The sequence below is a fragment of the Ovis canadensis genome, chromosome X, assembly GCF_042477335.2.
Source record: "Ovis canadensis isolate MfBH-ARS-UI-01 breed Bighorn chromosome X, ARS-UI_OviCan_v2, whole genome shotgun sequence".
Taxonomy (NCBI): domain Eukaryota; kingdom Metazoa; phylum Chordata; class Mammalia; order Artiodactyla; family Bovidae; genus Ovis; species Ovis canadensis.
This window is the reverse complement of record NC_091727.1, coordinates 110648828-110669865: the sequence shown is the minus strand read 5'-3', so window position 1 is coordinate 110669865 and position 21038 is coordinate 110648828. Positions and strand designations below refer to the sequence as shown.

At 38.1% G+C, this 21038-nt stretch overlaps 1 protein-coding gene across 1 annotated transcript in view; it reads left to right on the top strand.

Moving 5' to 3' along the window:
* Nucleotides 1-21038, top strand: part of TENM1 (teneurin transmembrane protein 1) — an 899404-nt gene that overhangs the window by 255312 nt on the left and 623054 nt on the right. The window contains exon 4 of the mRNA XM_070290794.1: nt 9897-10176. Coding sequence (XP_070146895.1) covers nt 9960-10176 — 217 coding nt within the window. The 5' untranslated portion in view covers nt 9897-9959. The remainder of the gene's footprint in view (nt 1-9896; nt 10177-21038) is intronic.

Sequence of the window (21038 nt, the reverse complement as noted above, 5' to 3'; positions counted from 1 at the left end):
GATTAATGATATTAGGTATTTTCCACACTTTACAGAAGAGAAATGGTGGCATGCTACTTTGTCATAAAGCTGGGTCTGGAACATACATTTTAGGATTCTCTCATAGGGCTCTTTCTGTTATAGCCTGCTGCCTTTGAAATGGTTAGCATTTGCCCAAAGGAGCAAAATACTTGGTGTAAACCTCAGCAATTATTATTAACCCCTGTATCCACCTCTACAATTAAGTCACTAAAGCATCTACATGTTTGTAGCATATGTTATGTTAATTGGAGTAGCTCCTTTTCCACATAATACTTAACATAATTGAAAATGAAGTTCAAGTAGTGAGCAATGAAAATGTTTCTGTTCCCAATTGTTTTACATGAAACTTGAGAGAGTTACTGATAAAATGCAAATTTCAGTGAACTAATGGATAGCAATAGAAAGCTATGATTAATATTTTCTATTGGCAAACTATGAAAGAAATTGATATCTCTGGTTGTTTAATATCACATTTAAAGCCTATTACTTTTCAAGATACTGTATTAAATGTGATGTTACATTTTGGATAAGTGTGTTAATGCTAAAATTACTATGAAATTTACAGAACCCCAGTGGATTTCATTGTAAGAAAAATGAATTGAATATGATTGTTTACTAGGGGAAATAGGCAGCTATTGTTCTTCTCCAAAGAGTAAAAAGGCTTTTATACATTGTTACCTTCAATTTTTTTGAAGATTGTTCCCCGTATTAAGTGTTTAGCTGATTTACATAATCTACCACAAAGGATATTGAGAAGTTATAAGAGAAAGACAATTTGAAATTACTTTAGGTAGTTGCTGGAGTTCAGAAGAGATGGTGTGCTGGAGATAGATGTCAGTACAACTCAGAGATGTATTATTATTTTCAAATTACCCGGGTATAGAAGTATGCTAAGTTCCATTCAGTTCAGTCACTCAGTCATGTCTGACTCTTTGCGACCCCATGAACCGCATCACACCAGGCCTCCCTGTCCATCACCAACTCCCAGAGTCCACCCAAACCCATGTCCACTGAGTCAGTGATGCCATCCAACCATATCTTCCTCTGTCGTCCCCTTCTCCTCCTGCCCTCAATCTTTCCCAGCATCAGGGTCTTTTCAAATGAATCAGCTCTTTGCATCAAGTGACCAAAGTATTGGAGTTTCAGCTTCAACATTCGTCCTTCCAATGAACACCCAGGACTGATCTCCTTTAGGATGGACTAGTTGGATCTCCTTGCAGTCCAAGGGACTCTCAAGAGTCTTCTCTAACACCACAGTTCAAAAGCATCAATTCTTCAGCATTCAGCTTTCTTTATAGTCCAACTCTCATATCCATACGTGAGCACTGGAAAAACCATAGCCTTGACTAGACAGACCTTTGTTGACAAAGTAATGTCTCTGCTTTTGAATATGCTGTCTAGGTTGGTCATAACTTTTCCTCCAAGGAGTAAGTGTCTGTTGATTTCCTGGCTGCAGTCACCATCTGCAGTGATTTTGGAGCCTCCCAAAATAAAGTCAGCCACTGTTGCCACTGTTTCCCCATCTGTTTGCCATGAAGTAATGGGACTGGATGCCATGATCTTAGTTTTTTGAATGTTGAGCTTTAACCCAACTTTTTCACTCTCTTCTTTCACTTTCAAGAGGCTTTTTAATTCTTCTTTACTTTCTGCCATAAGGGTGGTGTCATCTGCATATCTGAGGTTATTGATCTTTCTCCTGGCAATCTTGATTCCAGCTTGTGCTTCTTCCAGCCCAGCATTTCTCATGATGTACTCTGCATAGAAGTTAAATAAGCAGGGTGACAATATACAGCCTTGACGTACTCCTTTTCCTATTTGGAACCAGTTTGTTGTTCCATGTCCAGTTCTAACTGTTGCTTCCTGACCTGCATATAGGTTTCTCAAGAGGCAGGTCAGGTGGTCTGGTATTCCCATCTCTTTCAGAATTTTCCACAGTTTATTGTGATCCACACAGTAAAAGGCTTAGGCGTAGTCAATAAAGCAGAAATAGATGTTTTTTTCTGGAACTCTTGCTTTTTCGATGATCTAGCAGATGTTGGCAGTTTTGATCTCTGGTTCGTCTGTCATTTCTAAAAATAGTTTAGAAGTAGTTATACACAATTTTAAAAAAATCCTGCTCATTGAATGTGAAATATGAACCAGAGATTCTGGGCCCTCATTTGGGCATGAAGTAAGTTGTTGCCATTTATCTAACAGGATATTATGAAATACTCAATAAATCTTTAAAGTTATGACATATATTTTTCCAGTTCCCAAGAACTTTGACCGTATATCTGTGTGTGTGAGTTTTGGAGTCCACATTTCCTAAGTAGCAATGGAGAGTATAAAATGAGAGTAAGTGTCCAAAATAATTGGTCTAAAATTCTTGATTTTTTCTTTTAAAATCATTTTCCACGTTAGAGGGTTTTTGTAGAGCCTGGAAGCAACATCACCTTTTCCATTCTCTCTCCCTGCTTGCCTCATGTGATCTAGCATCCGTATCCATAAAAATGTTTAGAGTTTTTATCCAAAAATATTGAGAACAAATAGATACAAGAAGCTGGGGAGGGGGGCAGGAAACAGAGCCTATACAGGAAGAGATGTGAGATTAATTAATCATCACTATTTAGTTGTGGAATTAAATGACTTTCATTTTTCTCTTTCAAAATGGCCTAAAGCGCCTGCTGGGGTGCTATGAGGAAATCCACTGCAGCTGTTCTCACAACTGAGTCAAATCAGTTGTTTTGGAGGAATATTTTTCCAGAAGGGACCTTTCATGCTCCCATTTTTAGATTTTGAAAGCACTAATAAAACAGTTAGGTTAAACAAGCTCATGTAAACCAATACAAGTAGACAGAATTTCATTTCAACTCTTGAGTGCTATCTCTGATATGACAGAATATCTGTGTACCACAAAAGCAGTCTACTTCTACAGGTATCATTTCCTGGATAAGGAGACCCATATGCAATATGTAAAATTCTCAGCCTGTCTCCTGAAAAATGATGATTTGCTTTTCTTTTTATTTACTAGAATATTATGACAGTATCCACGAAACCCCATAATATTTGGCCAGTTCCGTTACAAAAGCCATATGATATCATCATACACACATTGATAGGTATTTTTTTAAAAAACATAATCTAATTGCATCAAACTCAAATTTATTTGGTATATAAGTAAATGAAGTCAATCAAACAGTTGGAGTGTAATTAGTTACTAACAAATTGCTTTCAGAAAGATTCTTACCTTTATCAAGTTTGTCATATTTTTCTAAAACATGTAAAGCAACTGATTTCTGTGCAGCCACTGATCTGCTTTCTTCTTAGTATAATGTTCCTTCATCTAAAAAGGGGAAAAATAAAAAGGGCAAACAGCAAACTATGAAAGATAGTTTCAGCAAATATTATAAAGGCTTAATTTATTTGCTTTATTATACCAATATAGTTTAATTTTTAAAAAAGTAAGGTTCCCAGTCGATAAAGACACAAAAACCATAAATAGTTCACAAGAGAAAAAACAGAACTAGAAAACACAAGCAGAGAAAATATCCAGCCTCACTAATAATCAAGGAAATGCAAATTAAAGGAAGAAGATCCTTTCATTTACTTATTTCAAATAAGCATTAAAAAGAAATACTCAAAGTTGATCAGGGTACGGCTGAAGAAGAGTGTTCCCACACATTGCTGACAGCAGTGTAAATCATTACAGTCCTCCAAAGCCACAAAAATGTTCAAATCTTTTGGCTCATTAATTCAACTTCTTGGAATCTACCCTAAGGAAATAATAAAAAATATTGAAGATGTTCATATTATTTTTATATGCTTCCCGTTATAATACTTATAAATAGAAAGGGAAGAATATAAATACCCAATAATAGGGGAATGGGTGTGTAAGTTATGATACATCCATACTATACTGCCATTAAAAATGATTGTTACACAAATTCTACAGAAAAATGCAAAAAACATTTACAGAGACGTAAAGAACATGAAAAAATATCTGTGTACATTAGGACTGTAAGGAAATGGGCCAGAGTGACAGCAGTAACTCTTACTTGGCTGGTAAGTTTATAGGGGAGCTTTCTCCCTCAAGCAATTATGCTACTTTTAAAGCTATTCTCACCCACCATGACAGTTCAGTACATAAGTGTTTGCTCAAGAAAAACAAAGAAAGGTGAGAAAAGAATCAGCCAAGATTTCACATTCATTTCCTAAGTCCAGTGTTTTCTGAATCAGTCAATCTGCATTAAAATAAAAGGTCATTATTAAAGACAAATTATTGTAATAATTACAAAGAGTACTATCCCCCTTTGCTAGGTGTTCTCCAGGTACTTGGTACTCTCATTTCCTCTTGTCTGGTGTGCTAAGAAGACCTGTTTTCCTTGGGTAATGTGCTTTGTTTTTTTCTCTAGAGTGGAGTGAGCCTTTTTAGTGAAAGCCCAAACTTGTAAACAGTTTCTAGGAGTAGGACAGATCTGTTTTCCAGTATGAGAGGGCAGCCATATGTTAAAGAACAAAATATGGAAAGAAAATAACAGAACAGATAAAAAGGAAGGGAGGTTATGCTCAACACATAGATGTATACACAGACCCATGGATTCAAAAGCAATAGTTTACTTACACTACCCTATAGTAGACTGGAATGAGTGTGAAGGGTTGGGAAAAGGGGCAGGAAAGGAAGAAAAGGGAGCTGAGGGGAGGGGAATGCAAAGTTGGCTTTGAATATACCCACCATTTTTTGGGTCAGTCGATCTAAACTTCCCTTCAACTTCATATACAGTCATGGGATTTTAGAGTTGGAGGAGCTCTTTGAGATAATCTAATCTCCTATGACCTTGAGATAAACTAAAGTCTCCAAAAGAGGGGAAGGTTGTGTACCTTAGGCCACTCTTCCCGGTATTCTTCTGAAAGACAAAGTAGAACAGTGATGGGGTGTGGTCTTTGGAGACAGATTGTATGAATTGAAATCTCGGCTGTACTGCTAGTTACTAGCTGTGTGACCTTGGGCAAGTCACCTAACTGCTCTGTTCCTTGGTTTTCTTTATAGAATGGCTATAAAAATAATACCTACCTCATAGAGTGCTGTAAGAATGAAAAGATTTAATATGTGAAAAGCATTTAGGACAGTGACCAGTAGGCGTGATACCTGCTATGAGGTAGTTACTGCTGTGGCTGCTGCTGCTTCGTTGTGGTTGTGCTAATCCTACCATTGCAAGGCCAGTAATTTCCCTACACCAAGTTGTCTCTCCCTAGCCTTATGATGACTAAAGAAATAAACATAGAACCTCCTTGGGTCTCCTCTGAAGTCACCTTGGAGTTTATCTTGTTAGCAAGTAGAAAGTGGAAAACACAAGGGTAAACCACAGGTGGTGACATTTGAATTTATACTATGCGATCTATCAGGATGAATCTTCTGCAGTAGGAAAGATAATTGACTTCTTTTTTGTTTAGTCTGTTACATAGGAGCATGTGTTTTACCTACACAATTGCTTTTTTTATTATTCATCAAAATAATTGAGAAATTAAAAATTATTTTGGTGTGTATTGCATTATATGTACATTTGGTTTTTCTGTGAGTTGACAATATCATCATGTCTAAATGACATTGGCTTGTCAGTGGCCCTCCAGGATGCCATGTTGAGCACTGAATGAAAAAGTCAATTAAGCAAATATGAGCATTTTCCTTACCATGGCATATTTAGAACAGCATCTTTTCAGATGTATTGTGTTTTCAAACTTCGTTACATTTAAAATATTAATATTTTTCTTAATGTTTTATCACTTTTTATTTTCAAAAGGTAAACTAGTTGTGAGTAATGTCAAGCTCTGTCTCTCAAGACCTGGGTAAATCTCTATTATATACTTTCACAGCTCTAGGCACACCATTATATATGCCTCCATATCATGTGTCTAAAGAGAACTAGAATGTATTTTCTGCCATCTGGGTCCACTGATGTAAATTTTAAGATAAGAAATTGTGGTTGAGGGTTAGGGAGCAGGGAAGGATTATTTTCTCTCTCTCTCTCTTTTTTTTTAAACCAATTTGTGGTGTAAGATTGTTTCTAGGCTATACTCAATGATTATAGCTGTGAATAGCTGTGATGAGAACATTAAGAATGGTTCAAAATGGATATAGGCATCTCTCACTCTCTCTCCTCATCTCATTTTCGTGTTGCAAATACATATACTGAGGGAAAGAAGAATGTCTTAATTTCTATATGTAAAAATAGAGGAGATTTTAACATGATAAATCATAGTAACCAAAATACAGTGTTAGGTATTAGAAGTGAAATGGTTTTCATTTTTAAATTGACAGGTTTGAGTGATGTAAGTTTATAACCAACTGAGACTTAACAGGGAGCATTATTCTGACCATATCTCTGCTATGTTAATCCCAGGCAGAGTGAACCAAAGGCTTCACTGAAAAAGCAAGTAAGAGTTGGGAAGTGTGTTTAGAAAGTAGAACAATACCTATTTATCTCCATATTATGACATTTTATTAAACATTTTATTATTTTTTTAATTATAAGATTATTTGACATTTTTCTATTATCAATGACCTTATATGGAAAATAGCTCTCCACCCCTGCTCAGTAAACTTTCAGTCTTTAATAAACAAAGAACTGTATGTGTTAGTTAAAATGAAGTGAAATAAATGTTATTAATGTCTCCTTTTCTGGGTGAAAGTCCAATCTTCAGCTGCAATGATGCATCTCAGAAGTCTGTTATTGTTACATTTCTCACCGCGCACTGTTTGTAGCTAAATCAAGGGGCTTCTCTGGTGGCTCAGACAGTAAGGAATCTGCCTGTAAAGCAGAAGACCCAGGATTTAATCAGGAAGATCCCCTGGAGAAGGGAACGGCAACCCACTTCAGTATTCTTGCCTAGAAAATTCCATGGGCAGAGGAACCTGGCAGACTACAGTCCATGGAGCAGCAAAGAGTCAGACATGACTGAGCAACTAACATTTTCACTTTCACTTTCAAGGCCTAAAATCCAGACAACTGCCTACCTTCTGAAGAACATGCTATGGGAACTTGAAAAGAAAGAGATTAAAATTGCCCTTAGATGCTCATTGGAATTTCAGTGGTTGTAATGATGGTGGTGGTGGTGAACAAATAAGCAGTCCTTTCCCAATACCTTCATGTTTAATGCTTAGATAGTACTTTGGTTTGTTTTTTGGGAGTTATTCTATTCTACTTTGCAGTAGAGTTGTTTGTTATCACTTATATTACAACTGTGAGTTCCTTGGGTGCAGAGACTATGGCCTGTTCATTTCTACATTTTCTCTAGCCCCTTCTGTAAGTCTTGACATTGGTTTGTTTAAATCATTTAGCAGATATTGATCAAATGTGTACTATATGCAAGGCACTGTGCTCATTTTAGGAATATAGAAATGACTAGAACAGATAAAAATATCCACTTTCATGGAGGTTATATTTTCGATTGGAGAGACATGTGGCAGACAATAAACAAATAAAATATACAATATACCATTTAGTGACAAGTTCTATGAAAGACAGGAAGGAGAACGAGAAATGACATTTTTTAGTGGTTTACAATGAGAGGTTGCAAAGGCCCTGAGGTGGAATTGTGCCTGGTATTTTCAGAAACAGCAAGGAGGCTAATATCGGGTTGGCCAAAAACTTCATTTGGGTTTTTCCATAACACCTTATGAAAACCCAAACAAGCTTTTTGGCCAACCCAATACATCTGGAGTGGGTGACATAGGAAGGAATATCAGAGGATGAGTTTGGAGAGGTTAGGGTGGGGAGAGGTAGACATTGTAGGAGTCCACCTAGGTCATTGTAAGAATTTCAGCTTTTATTTTAAAGGACATGACTGAGTGACTAAACTGAACTGAAGGTGCCAATAATGCTTTTGAGCCAAAAGAGATGATATGACTTAGATTTAAAAGCTTCATTCTGGCTGGAGTGTGAGGAATGTGCTATAAGGGAGCAATGGTGTAAACCAGGGGACCAATTAGGAGGCTTTGGCAATAATTCTGGTGTGGTATTGGGGAAGTAGAGGATGCCTTTGGATTCTGGATATATTTCAAAGGTAGTACCAACAGGATGAACTGATGGATTATATGTGGAATGTGAAAGATGGGAATCAAGCATGACTTCAGAGTCTGTGGCTTGAGCAAACAAAATAATGAAGTTGCCTTTTACCAAGAAAGAGAAGACTATGAAAGAACATGTGGGGAAGGGGTGGGAATCAGGAGCTCAGTTTTGAACTCAATACATTTGAGATACCTTTTAGATATCTAAGTAGATACACTGAGAAAGCTGTTGGATACTCAAGTCTGTGGCACAGGGGAGGGACCTAGGCTGGAGCTGTGAATTGAGGATTTTAGATTCTGTATGTAAGAAGGCATGAACTTAGATTGTTGCTGAATCACCAGTATATATTCATTTATCTGCTTCCTCTCCAAGGATGCTCAGCTCTGATATCAATTCAAGCAAACAAGGTGCCTCCATAGACCACTTACGGAATTTGTAGGTTCAGGAGTTAAATAGTTTTTACTATGTTTGTGCCTAGAGTAATGCTAAGTGGTATGGGGTATATAAAGATGCATAAGACTCAGAGTCTGCCTTCAAGGATCTTAATATGTGGTTAAGGCCTCAACTAGTGAAACTGTTCATGCTGTGAAACATTGTGTACCTTTGAATGCTCATCAGTCAATCTATCAGCTTTACAGAGTGATTTCAATGTTCTTTTTGCTATACATGTGATAGAAATTTCCAAAAGTGAGATACTGTACGTGACAAAATAGCCACCATCCAGATGTCAGTAGATTTCTTTGAAAATGCATATGGTGAAGAGCTGAAGAAAAATCAGGGAGTCATTTTCACTGCAAAATAAAATCATGGCCTTGTTTGGTTTCAAGCTAAGTTTCTTTAACATTGTATGAAAGGGCCAAGTTGCAAAGTTGCAACAGTGCAGGAAAATGATGACAAAATAATATATAGAATGAAAATAAGCACATGTTTACAGGACTTAAAACTTTTCAGAAGGCTTTGGCATCTCAGATGGTGTTTGAGCTTCTCAAACCGCTCTGTGCTCAGTAAGGGGGATAATGCCTCTACTGGTCTTAAGAGCCTTATGACTCCTAGCTCAGCGTTCTGTGGGGAAGGGGATTTCTTTCAATGATTTATCATGAAGTTTTAAGTTTCTATTTCTAAACCCGATTTAGATCCTGCTGTTTCTACACCAGTATACCCACTAGAAGTGCTGTTTATATCCTCTCGGTACTATGAAGAACAAAAATTTACCACCACCTAACTCATTAAAAATGCTCTGCAAGCCCGAGGCGCAGAAGCCACAATATGAACACAGAGAGCTCAGTCCCCCTTAAGGACACTTTATTTCATGAGCCTCTCTAACTCAGATTCATTCTCTTCCTCGGAGCCCCTTTCTTAAATGCAATATTAAACCAGAGGCAAGAGCGTGTTTTTTTCTGAATGTAGTTCTCTTACCAGTTTTCATTTCAAATGTAGGATGTGCTGGGTTAATATTTGTACTTCTGGCCACTTTAAAATCTTATAATTTTTTTTTTAATCTGACTGCAGACTTTAACATTAGAAACATGCACACACCGTAGAACAGCACAGTCCTTTATTTGCATTCTGTTACAAATATTTTTGAAGGCTGTCTCTTTTTAACCTTAAGTATTTTCTGATACTGCTACCTCCAGCTTAATCCTAAATGCTTGATGAAGTATGCATGGAACATAGTGTTATTATTGCCCCAGGCTAGTTTCATGTCATACAGTTTGTCTTTGGCTCCCCTCCTTTGATAGTATTATCAGGACCAATTGTGAATCTGCCAGGTGCATTTTCTTGCAAAAGGACAAATCTAAGCAAGCTTGTGTTTTTCCATCCCTTTTTCAGGACTGCTTACACTAAAGGAGTTCCTCTTCCTTTTTTCATGAAACTGAGCTTGCTTCATCAGAGATGGAGCAAACAGACTGCAAACCCTACCAGCCTCTGTCAAAAGTCAAGCATGAAATGGACCTAGCTTATACCAGTTCTTCCGATGAGAGTGAAGATGGAAGAAAACCAAGACAGTCCTACAACTCCAGAGAAACTCTGCATGAATATAACCAAGAGCTGAGGATGAATTACAATAGCCAGAGTAGGACGAGGAAAGAAGTCGAGAAATCTACCCAAGGTATGTTTTTATTGGATTTTTATAGCTAATATGATTTCTCACTAGGGAATGGGTTGTGTGCATAAACTTATGCTTTGGAAACAAATTTGCTAATGTTAATTGGTTAATAATTCGTACTTCTTACATATGCTTAGTGAATCTGTTTCATGTGCCAGTCCTAACTGTGGTTGTAGATTACATGTGCTTTTTACGGATTATGCATGAGTTTGCATGCAGCAATCCTCTTATCAGAGCATTCAAAATTTGCTTAATCCTACAAATAGCCATTTACAGACTGAAGGATAAATAATTTATAGTAAGATGAAAAGTAAACAGCTAAGTGCTTTTCAAGCCATTGCCTATGTGGGACGAAAGTCTCAAATAAATCTTCAGCATCTAAAAGAGCTGTAAAAAGGTTAGTGGAGACTACCAAGCAAAGGTCCAGAAAGTTTGTCGACAGAATGCTGAAACCTTGTGCAGCACAGTCCAAAGGGAAGGTAAGAATTGGTTGGAACCCTCTCTACCACAGCCATGATATGGGGCATATCCTTTGGACAACCTAATTTCTCAATTGTGGATTGACAAGATAGTTTCTAATAAGTAGACAACAGGTAGATAGAAATATGATTTCCTTATCTCTATTCAGATGATAAAGAAGTGGTATTAGACCCCATTTTCACTTCATAGGAAAAAAAAAGAGATACTGATGTTGGTACTGATTACTTTTTTTAAAAGAAACAATAAGTCTGTGTGGAGATTTTTTAAAAAAATGATTTGGTTATCTAGATCAATGGTTCTCAAAGCATGGACCCTGGTCCACCAGCAGCAGAATCACCTACTGACTTGTTAGAAATGCAAATTCTCAGGGACTACCACAGACCATGCAAAATTCATACAAATGAAAATTGCTTTATTGGAATCTTACATTAGAAAAATTTTAAATTGAGCCAAAATTTGAGATATTCATACCAACATTTAGATATACACTAAATATTTATTTTAACTATGTTACTAATGTTTTCAGTTCAGTTCAGTCGCTCAGTCGTGTCCGACTCTTTGCGACCCCATGGACTGCAGCACGCCAGGCCTCCCTGTCCACTACCAGTTCCCGGAGTTTACTCAAACTCATGTCCATTAAGTTGGTGATGCCATTCAACCATCTCATCCTTTGTCATCCCCTTCTCCTCCTGCCTTTAATCTTTCCCAGCATCAGGGTCTTTTCAAATGGGTCAGCTCTTCGCATCAGGTGGCCAGTGTATTGGAGTTTCAGCTTCAACATCAGTCCTTCCAATGAATATTCAGGACTGATTTCCTTTAGGATGGACTGGTTGGACCTCCTTGCAGTCCAAGGGACGCTCTATGGACGGAGGTTTGTGACATTGTACAGGAGACAGGGAGCAAGACCATCCCCAAGAAAAAGAAATGCAAAAAAGCACTAATGTTTTAGCTCTTAACATACTTGGTAAAAGTTTTTTATCTGTGTTTTCAAGAACTTCATTTTAGTCTTCCCTATTTAGTCTGCTGAAGACTGCAACTTTGAGCATTTTTTTTTCTTCTGCATAACTGGACATTGGGCAATATTTTCATATGGGATTTTTTTGGCTCTATTATACTTTAAGCAATGTGTAATTACCATCAATGTTTCTCTATAAGATTGTCTTTACAGAATATGAACTTATAATTGTGAGTTGTGGCTTATAGAATCAGTGTATAGTGTGCTTGACCTAAAATGTTATGAATTTAAATAAGAATGCACTTCTGGTGAGAGTTTGTTCTAAAAATATAAGTGATTTTATATTGAGTCAGTATAAAGACCTAGCCAGATTTTGTCTGCATGCATTGTGCTCAAAATAAATTTTGAGATGAGAGAAAGTTTGTCTTCTAAAATGTCATCCTAATTTCTCTTTAATAGCCTATTATTATTCAGTAAGCTTTTATTGAGCACTTGCTATGTGTCAGGCTTCCAGTCAGATGGTTGGGATGTAGATGACCATGATAGTTTCTGCTTGTAGGAAACCCATAATGTTGTGGAGAAAATAGACATCTGACAAATCATTTCACTTAAATGTAGCAGGTACATTTACAGAGAAATAAAGTGCTATGGAAGTACATGAGTGAATCAAGATCCATAGAAAAGTGATATTTGATCAATTTTTTTCACATTTGAATAAGAGTTTACCAGGAAAAGGACAAGGGCTTCCCAGGTGGTATGATGGGAAGAATTAGCCTGCTAATATGGGAGATGCAGGTTCGATCCTTGGATGGGGAAGATCCCCTGGAGGAAGAAATGGCAACCTACTCCAGTATTCTTGCCTGTGAAATCCAATGGACAGAGGAACCTGGTGGGTTACAGTCCATGGGGTCACAAAGAGTTGGACATGACTGAGTGACTGTACACACACACACACACACACACACACACACACACACACTCCCTCACTCAGGAAAAGGACATTCCAAGAGGGCAGATTCTTTTCCAGTGGATCTTCCCCACCCAGGAATCGATTTCAGGTTTCCTGCATTGCAGGCAGATTCTTTACCAACTGAGCTATCAGGGAAGCCCAGAGGGTAGGTTAGCAGGTGCAAAAGCATAAAACTGTGAAAAGGCTTAGCATGATGAAAATTTCAATATGAAAATTGGTGCATTGGCGTCAGGTCACAAAAAGTCTTCCATGCCCAAGTTGGGAGTTCCATTTTTTCCTTTCCACATTTTTTTAAAAAGCTTTTAAGTGATAGAGAATTTCCTGATGACTTATAATTTTTCGGATGAGAAGTGTAGCAGAGTATTGTAGATGTGTAAGCAGCAGTGTAGAAGATTGATTGCAATTGGGGGAAATTCGATGCAGGGAGACCATCTATGAAGCCACTGAATTAGCCCAGGCTAAGGATGGTGATGAATGTCTAAACTCTGGCTGTATCAGTAGAGGTGAAGAAACATATTCAAGAGGTATTAGTGTGGTAGAATTGATAAGCCTTAGTAATTGATTACTTGTCGAGTTTGAAAGAGATAACAAAGATTATTCTGAATTTCAAGTCAGAAAACTGGGAGGATGGTGATCCATTTACCAAGAGAAGAAAAATAGGACGAGTGGGTTTGAAAGGGAATGAGTTTCTTTCTGAACATGTTAGGTTGAAGTTGCTTGGGTGACATCCAGGTGGATTTTCCTGCCAACCAGTTGTTAACGTGTGTCTAGACTTCAGGAAAGATCTGGACTGTTGAAATAAATAGACTTGAGTTCACTGATATCTTATAGGAGATGCCTGGAGATGGATGAGATTACCCAGGGAGAATGTGTAGAGTGAGACCTGAAAAAAATTAAGGACCAAAACCTGAATCTATCATCCATGAACTGAAATAAACATGTTTTTGACCTATTTTAACTAGCACCATCATTTGCTATATTGACTTATGTCAAGTATAAAGATCTAGGAAGTGAGAGTTTAGAAAGTTAGGGTCTTCTTGTCACTGACTTCATGATCTTTAGAGACACCCAGGAGGGAACATATGTGTCTCATTAGGGGAGAAATGAATTAACCTACACCAGGCAAAACTGTGGGCCCCTGATTGTCTTTTTTTGGTGAAGTCTGGAATCCTCTGTGTTATTTTGGTCCATGTATACCTTTATGTATAAGAAAATGTTCTTGATTTTTGCAAATATATGGTAGCATCTTGCATCAAACTAGCTAGAGGTAACCTGACTCATTATTTTTAAGGAATAAAATTCTTAGAAAATCATTGAGTTTTAAGATAGGAAAGAAGAAAGTTAACATAAGTTTGACTGGGCACCAGCTATAGTATCAGACGCTGTGCTAGATGCCTTTTAAGCTCACTAACTGTGCAGCCTTAAGCAAGTTACCTCAGCTCTCTGAGCCTATAAAGTTGACCGCAGAGTTGACTTCATCGTCATCAATACCATAATCGCAATAGAAAAAATAAAAGTAGCAATAAGAATAAAAGAAAACTTGAATAGTACCTGCTGTGTTCCAGGGCTCTACTGGATGCTTAAATTTACTCGTCATGAATGCCTTATGAGATGAGATGTTATCTCCAGTTTACCAATGAGGTAACAGGCTCGGAGAGAAATAACTTGCCGGTTTTTACAGCCAAGAAGTAGTAAGAGTTGGCATTGGAAATCAAGGCTATGACTCCAAAGTTTCCACTGTTCACTGTGCTACACTGCCTCCCATATGTACATCATGAGGTGTTTGTGAGGATTAATTGTGATCATAAATGTGAAAGTGTTTAGGAACTCGGTAATTGTTAGTTTCCTTTCATTTGCTTCCCTAAAATCCTTTTCAGCTTCTTTTGTGTTCAGTGACCAAGGTTTTACAAGGAGGTTTAAAAAGCCTTTGTGTTCTGATTTTCTTTAGTAAGGGGCAAATGATATGCTATATCATACTCAATATTTATAATGAAATATTTCTGAGTCTTGTTTTATTTTTCACTTTTTAGGGAACTTACTGTGTCATTCAATTCAGGACTTGCTTGGGGAAATATTAATAAGAGGAAATACTTGATCCTATTTTAAATCTTCATATTCTTTATTTGCCGAAAGTGCAGAATCCATCCCCACCCCCACTATGTACACAGAGCACTGGATTTTAAAACCAGTTTTCTTATTTTCCAAAAGCTTTCTAATTAAGAGATGGACACTAATCTAATATTACACACAATTCTTTGCTAATAGGATGAATGAGCCTTAGGCAAGCTTATTTTATATGATTTTTGGCAGGTCTAATAGCTGGGGTACATTTCCTGGAGGCACACAGGCTAGCAGTTGTTCCCAAGCAGCCTCACTTCCAAGTGAGGCATCAATTAACTAAGAAATGATTATACAATGAATGAAAATATGTGGATATATAAATCAAAGATGATAATTTTAGTTATGAGAATTGCCCTATGATTTTTATAATAAGTAAGATTGGTTTTGAATATAGCTGCTTTACTGAAAAGTGATTATGAATGAAAGTCACCCATGTATAACAAATAGTATGAGGAAGAGCTGTTACAAATCCCACGGGATCATAGAATCTTGAGAACTGCATCTGACACAAACATTTCATTTCTTCCTTCTTAACCTCTCTTTTGTGGCTTCTCTTTCTCCTAATATGGTTTTTGTTTGTTTTTCTGCTTTCTGTATTGCAACCTAAACCTAAATCTCACATTATCGCCACCTGGTGGAGAGAAAGTAAAATTGCCAATCTGAATTTACCAAAATTACATGGAAACAAAGCTAATCTGTCATCCTTCCATCCACCTAGCCTCCCATCTATCCATCCATCCCTCCCTCCATCCATCCCTCCAACCATCCATCCATCCCTCCATCCATTTTTTCATTTACTCATTTATGCATTAAACATTCATTTAGTGTCAAGTGTTCCAGGTACTTTGCTAGGTGAATGAAGTTCATCTTGAAATAAATGGGCACAGATGATTATTATTTTCCTCCTCATTGACCCTGACTAATAAGCTACTTCATCCCACAGCAGAAGCTGCTCAAACAGTATTGCCACTTGTGGGTTCAAGGCATAGACAGAAGCCCAGATTTGAAAAGCACATCTTGACTCTAATTTCAAGCACTTATCAGTAGTATAAACTATTGTTGGCTTATATCTAAACAGTTTGGATAACAGTTCCCACAAAAATCTTGAAAGAATTCAGTCTCCAAATCTGTATTTATATGGGAAATATCACAGATGGCAGGTATAATATAATGTAGCAAGGCCTGTAAAATGAAAATTTCAACCACATTTGATCACCTGTGATGAATTTCCTGCTGTAAGCATGTTATGCTTCTAGTTGTCACAAGTTTCTAGCATAAAAATCTATAGTGACTGCCCAAAATTTTAAACTACATTATTTAGCTAAGTTAACTATATTATTTAGCTAAAACTAAATTATTTAGCAACAACTTCAACTGGTTCATGTCTTTCAGCTAGTATTATTTGTTTATGAAAAGTTAATCAATTAGTGGTTATTTATGTAGCATCTAAAACTGCTATGGAATATCCATGGCATTTATGCACTCTACCCTCTACCTGTAGCTCAGCAAACATCCCTAATCAAATCGTGGAACTCTTTCCTGCTGAGCCCAATTGTGGCCTCACATCCTTATCTACACATTATTCTGTGCAAACATTGTCAATCAATTAGAGTTGGCAAGGGAGATGAAACCTATTTCCTATCTGTGGTCTGCTTATCTGTGCCAAGTTCTGCCAAGTTAAACTCTGAAGATACAGATGAACGAAAAGCAATCTTTCCCCTCAAAGAATTCAGAGGACATTTAGGAAGGCAGATATAAACTAGCGAAATGGCAACCCACTCCAGTACTCTTGCCTGGAAAATCTCATGGACAGAGGAGCCTGGAAGGCTACAGTCCATAGGATCACAAAGAGTCAGGCACGACTGAGCTGCTTCACTTCACTTCACAGTACTGCTATATGATTAATGTTACAAAGGTGGTATATGTAAAGTTCTATGAGAGTCTAGAACCGTGTATTCTGCTTGTGGAATGATAATGATGATTATAAGTGAAACATCTAACATTTATTAAGCACCAGGCACTGAGTAAGGTACTTTCGATGGATTGTGTTATTTAATCTTCCTAATATGCTATGAGGTTTGGATCATTATTATCCCTATTTTACAGATGAGTGAAGTGAGAATCAGAGATGCTAAATAACTTGCCCAGTATTACAGAGCGATTAAGTAATAGGACTGGGATATTGGAGCCCAGGAAATCTGACATTAGGTCCCACTGCTGTCACTATATGCAGACATAGCTCCTAATTTAGATCTCGAGTTCAAGGAAATGGTATCTGGGTGTGTGTGTATGTGTGTAATCATCTAGAGATAGGTGGTTCCTGAAGTAGCAAGAGTAGAAAAGATCATCCAGTGAGAAGATGTACAGTCAGAAATAAAGAATGCCAAATATAATACCCCAAGAGACCTATGAGTTTAAAATAATGGGTAGAAGATGAAGGCTGGTTTTGATGTCAGAGAAGAATCAAAGGGAAGGGGGGAGGCTTTCCAGTGGGAAGAGGTGACTAAACAGTCAAAGACTTCAGAATCAACAAGTAGAATGAAGATCGAGAAAAAGCAAAAAAAAAAAAAAAAAAAAAAAAAAACCAAAAAACAAAAGCCTTTAGAAGGTCATTGCTGGCTTTGGACCAGAGATTCTCTACCTTAGTTGAACATTAAAGTTACCTGGGGTTTTACAAATCCCAGTGCCAACACTGCTCCTCAGACCAATTAAATCCGAATTTTTAGTGGTGGGACCCAGGCGTTAAAAAAATTCCCTGAGAAGATTCCATTGTACAATGTGCATTCAAGATGATAAACAGTTCCAATAATCTTAGAGAATGACACCAAATCACAAGGACTTGAAGAGTGAGTACAAATGAATGTAGTGTTTGGAATAAGGCTCTTTTGGAGAGTATTTCAGAATCTCAGGTAGAAGGAAAGGTTTTGAAAGAGTTCAGTGCTTCCTCTCAGACAGGAGGTAAATTCCAAAATGGAGTGGCAAGCATTGAATTTCATGTCTTGGATAAAGGAGAGAGAGGGCTGTCTGCTGAAAGTGGGCATCAAGTCAAGAGCTTTATATGAGTAACAAGGGAGGTTTTCAACCTGGCCAAGATGGAGTGTACATACATATCTTCAGCTCAGGTGAGGCAGGACTGAAGATGGAGATGCGGAAATATTAATGACAATTAATATTATTGACCATTATATGCCAAGTGGGCTTCCCTGGTGGCTCAGTAAGTAAAGAATCCACCTGCCAATGTAGGAGACCCAGGTTCGATCCCTGAGTAGGGAAGATCCCCTGGAGAAGGGAATGGCAACCCACTCTAATATTCTTGCCTGGGAAATCTCATGGACAGAGGAGCTTGGCGGGCTGCTCAAGAGGTCACACAATAGGGTTGTCAAAGAGTCGGACATGACTGAGCGACTAAACAACATGTCAAGTAATCTGCTGAGTGGATTCACTTATCGCTTCTCTTTAGCCCTTCTCATAACCCTGTGATGTGGAGATAAGCATCATGACCCCTGTATTATAGAAGTACATAGCTTGAGTAAATAGCAGAGCTAAAATATGAATTCATGACTGATTAAAGCCTGTGTTCTTCCATCTACACTATTAGATGCGGCTCTGGTACCTGATATCCACACTGTACTCCATGCTTTAAATATTTGTTCTCATTTGCAAAATTGATTTCCAAGTAGTATTGAGTGCCAAACTGAAGTTGGAAATTCTTTATTTGGGGGGACACCACTCTGTAATATATCTGAGGGAGATAGGATATTTACTTTATATGTTATAATTTCTTCTTCTAATGAAAAGGGAACTCTAGACACTCCTTCATATTGTTAGTAGTGATCTCTGCAAACACAAATCAGATCATACCGTTCTTCTGAAAATCCATCAACATCTAATGCCCGGAGTGATGGCTCTTCACAATAGAGGACAGAGGGGCAGAGGACTACTAAATGCTTTGAGAATCTGATCAAAGCTCTGAATCTTTTTTCAGAAAAAAAATGCACATACATGCTATATCAGCCATGTATTTCAAGGGTTTCAGGAAGCTTGAAGTCCTTCTGTATCTGTGGAACATGGGTTAAGATTCTCTGCTAAGGGAATTTCATGTCCCCCTAGCTAATGCAGCGTAGATCTTACACAATTTAGTACTAAAAGTAGAAGCTACAAGGAAAAGCTTTTGAAGGTGGAAGGCTCAGCCCCTGAATTTCGCCTTCCCTTGGCACTGAGTCACCTTGATTTACTGTGTTCATCATTAACTGGGAAGTTTTCTACCTAGTGTTAAATCCACAGATGGTCTGCATTTTGTTTCTGACAAGGGAGATGATATTTCCTTATATAGACATTTATATAACACACCTCTACATACAGATGATTTCAAGTTAGGCTGATGTGTACAAAAATACATATTGTACACGTAAGTTTGGAACCTGACTTCAGAGAAGGGAAGGGAGCCAAATAGTTGCAAAAATGGAGGAAGGCTATTTACAGTGATGCACTATAGAAATTGCACCTTCATGCATCCTTCAGAAGTCCTCATTTCTGTAAAACTCCCCTTTACTGCTCATCATTAAGCTATGAGTGTAGGTAGCCACGTCTCTCCAGGTGGCTTGGTGGTAAAGAATCAGCCTGCCAGTGCAGGAGATGAGGGTCCTATTCCTGGGTCGGGAAGATCCCCTGGAAGAGGAAATGGCAACCCACTCCAGTATTCCTGCCCAGGAAATCTCATGGACAGAGGAGCCTGCTGTGCAATAGGCCTCGGAATCACAAAGTCAGACACAACTGAATGACTAAACACACACACACACACACACACACACACACACACACACACACAGAGGTAGCCACAATCAGTAACAATTCATCATCTCCTAGATACCAAGATATTACCAAATGGTAGGATTCACTTCAGTCTGTTCAGTTCAGTCACTCAGTCATGTCTGACTCTTTGCGACCCCATGAATCGCAGCACGCCAGGGCTCCCTGTCCATCACCAACTCCCGGAGTTCACTCAGACTCACGTCCATCGAGTCCGTGATGCCATCCAGCCATCTCATCCTCTGTCGTCCCCTTCTCCTCCTGCCCCCAATCCTTCCCAGCATCAGAGTCTTTTCCAAGGAGTCAACTCTTCACATGAGGTGGCCAAAGTACTGGAGTTTCAGCTTTAGCATCAGTCCTTCCAAAGAACACCCAGGGCTGATCTCCTTTAGAATGGACTGGTTGGATCTCCTTGCAGTCCAAGGGACTCTCAAGAGTCTTCTCCAACACCACACTTCAAAAGCATCAATTCTTCAGCACTCAGCTTTCAACTCTCACATCCATACATGACCACAGGAAAAACCATAGCCTCGACTAGACGGACCTTTGTTGGCAAAGTAATGTCTCTGCTTTTGAATATGCTATCTAGGTTGGTCATAACTTTCCTTCCAAGGAGTAAGCGTCTTTTAATTTCATGGCTGCAATCACCATCTGCAGTGATTTTGGAGCCCCCCAAAATAAAGTCTGATACTGTTTCCACTGTTTCCCCATCTATTTCCCATGAAGGGTTATATTTCATAATAACCCTATATAATTCTCTATACAGGTTTTAATCTATACAGCAAATTGTCTGTATAGATTCTCTATATAGATTCTTAAACTAACTTCATAAAACAATACATAGTTACACTAATTATAGACATATTACACAGTGTGGTTTTACCTTTGACCAGTCTCTCTTATCTATGGACACTCTTTATCCAGGAATAGCTCGGTCAGTTTCCCACTTCAGCCTTGCAGCTTTTGAGGCTGCATGGCCTTTTGCTCTCAGTCTGAAAATCTCTCTTACCTCTGCACACTCATCCATTTCAACTATCTATCCCTGAGCTCACTTTGCTTAGTACTATGTTTAACCCTTTAATGCTTCTTCCTCAATCTAGATCAAAACCTACACCACAGTATGAAGAATAATTCAGGAGTTTTCTTCATAAATAACTCTTTACACTGTGGAATTATGTATTTTCCTTTGTGGATCTACATAATTTCAGAAGTGAAAGACTGGCTTCCTGGCTGAGTGTCACAGAGATGACTATGCCCTGGGAAACAAAGCAACTGTCCTCTTTTTAGGTACATAATTTGGTTCCTCTGTTTGAATTGCTTCAGCTACAGGGCAAACTCAAAGGGGATATATATCCCAGGGTGGTGAAAATGGGAAAAAAAAAAGCTTTGTTCTTTTCCTTTTTAACTCTTTAGGGCCCATTTATTATATGGTTAGCTCAAAGGCCAGACATGGGTAAGTCAGACCATTTGAATGACAAACATGATAGATAAGTTGGCTGAAGCAGAGAGAGTACTGAAGATTGATGAAAA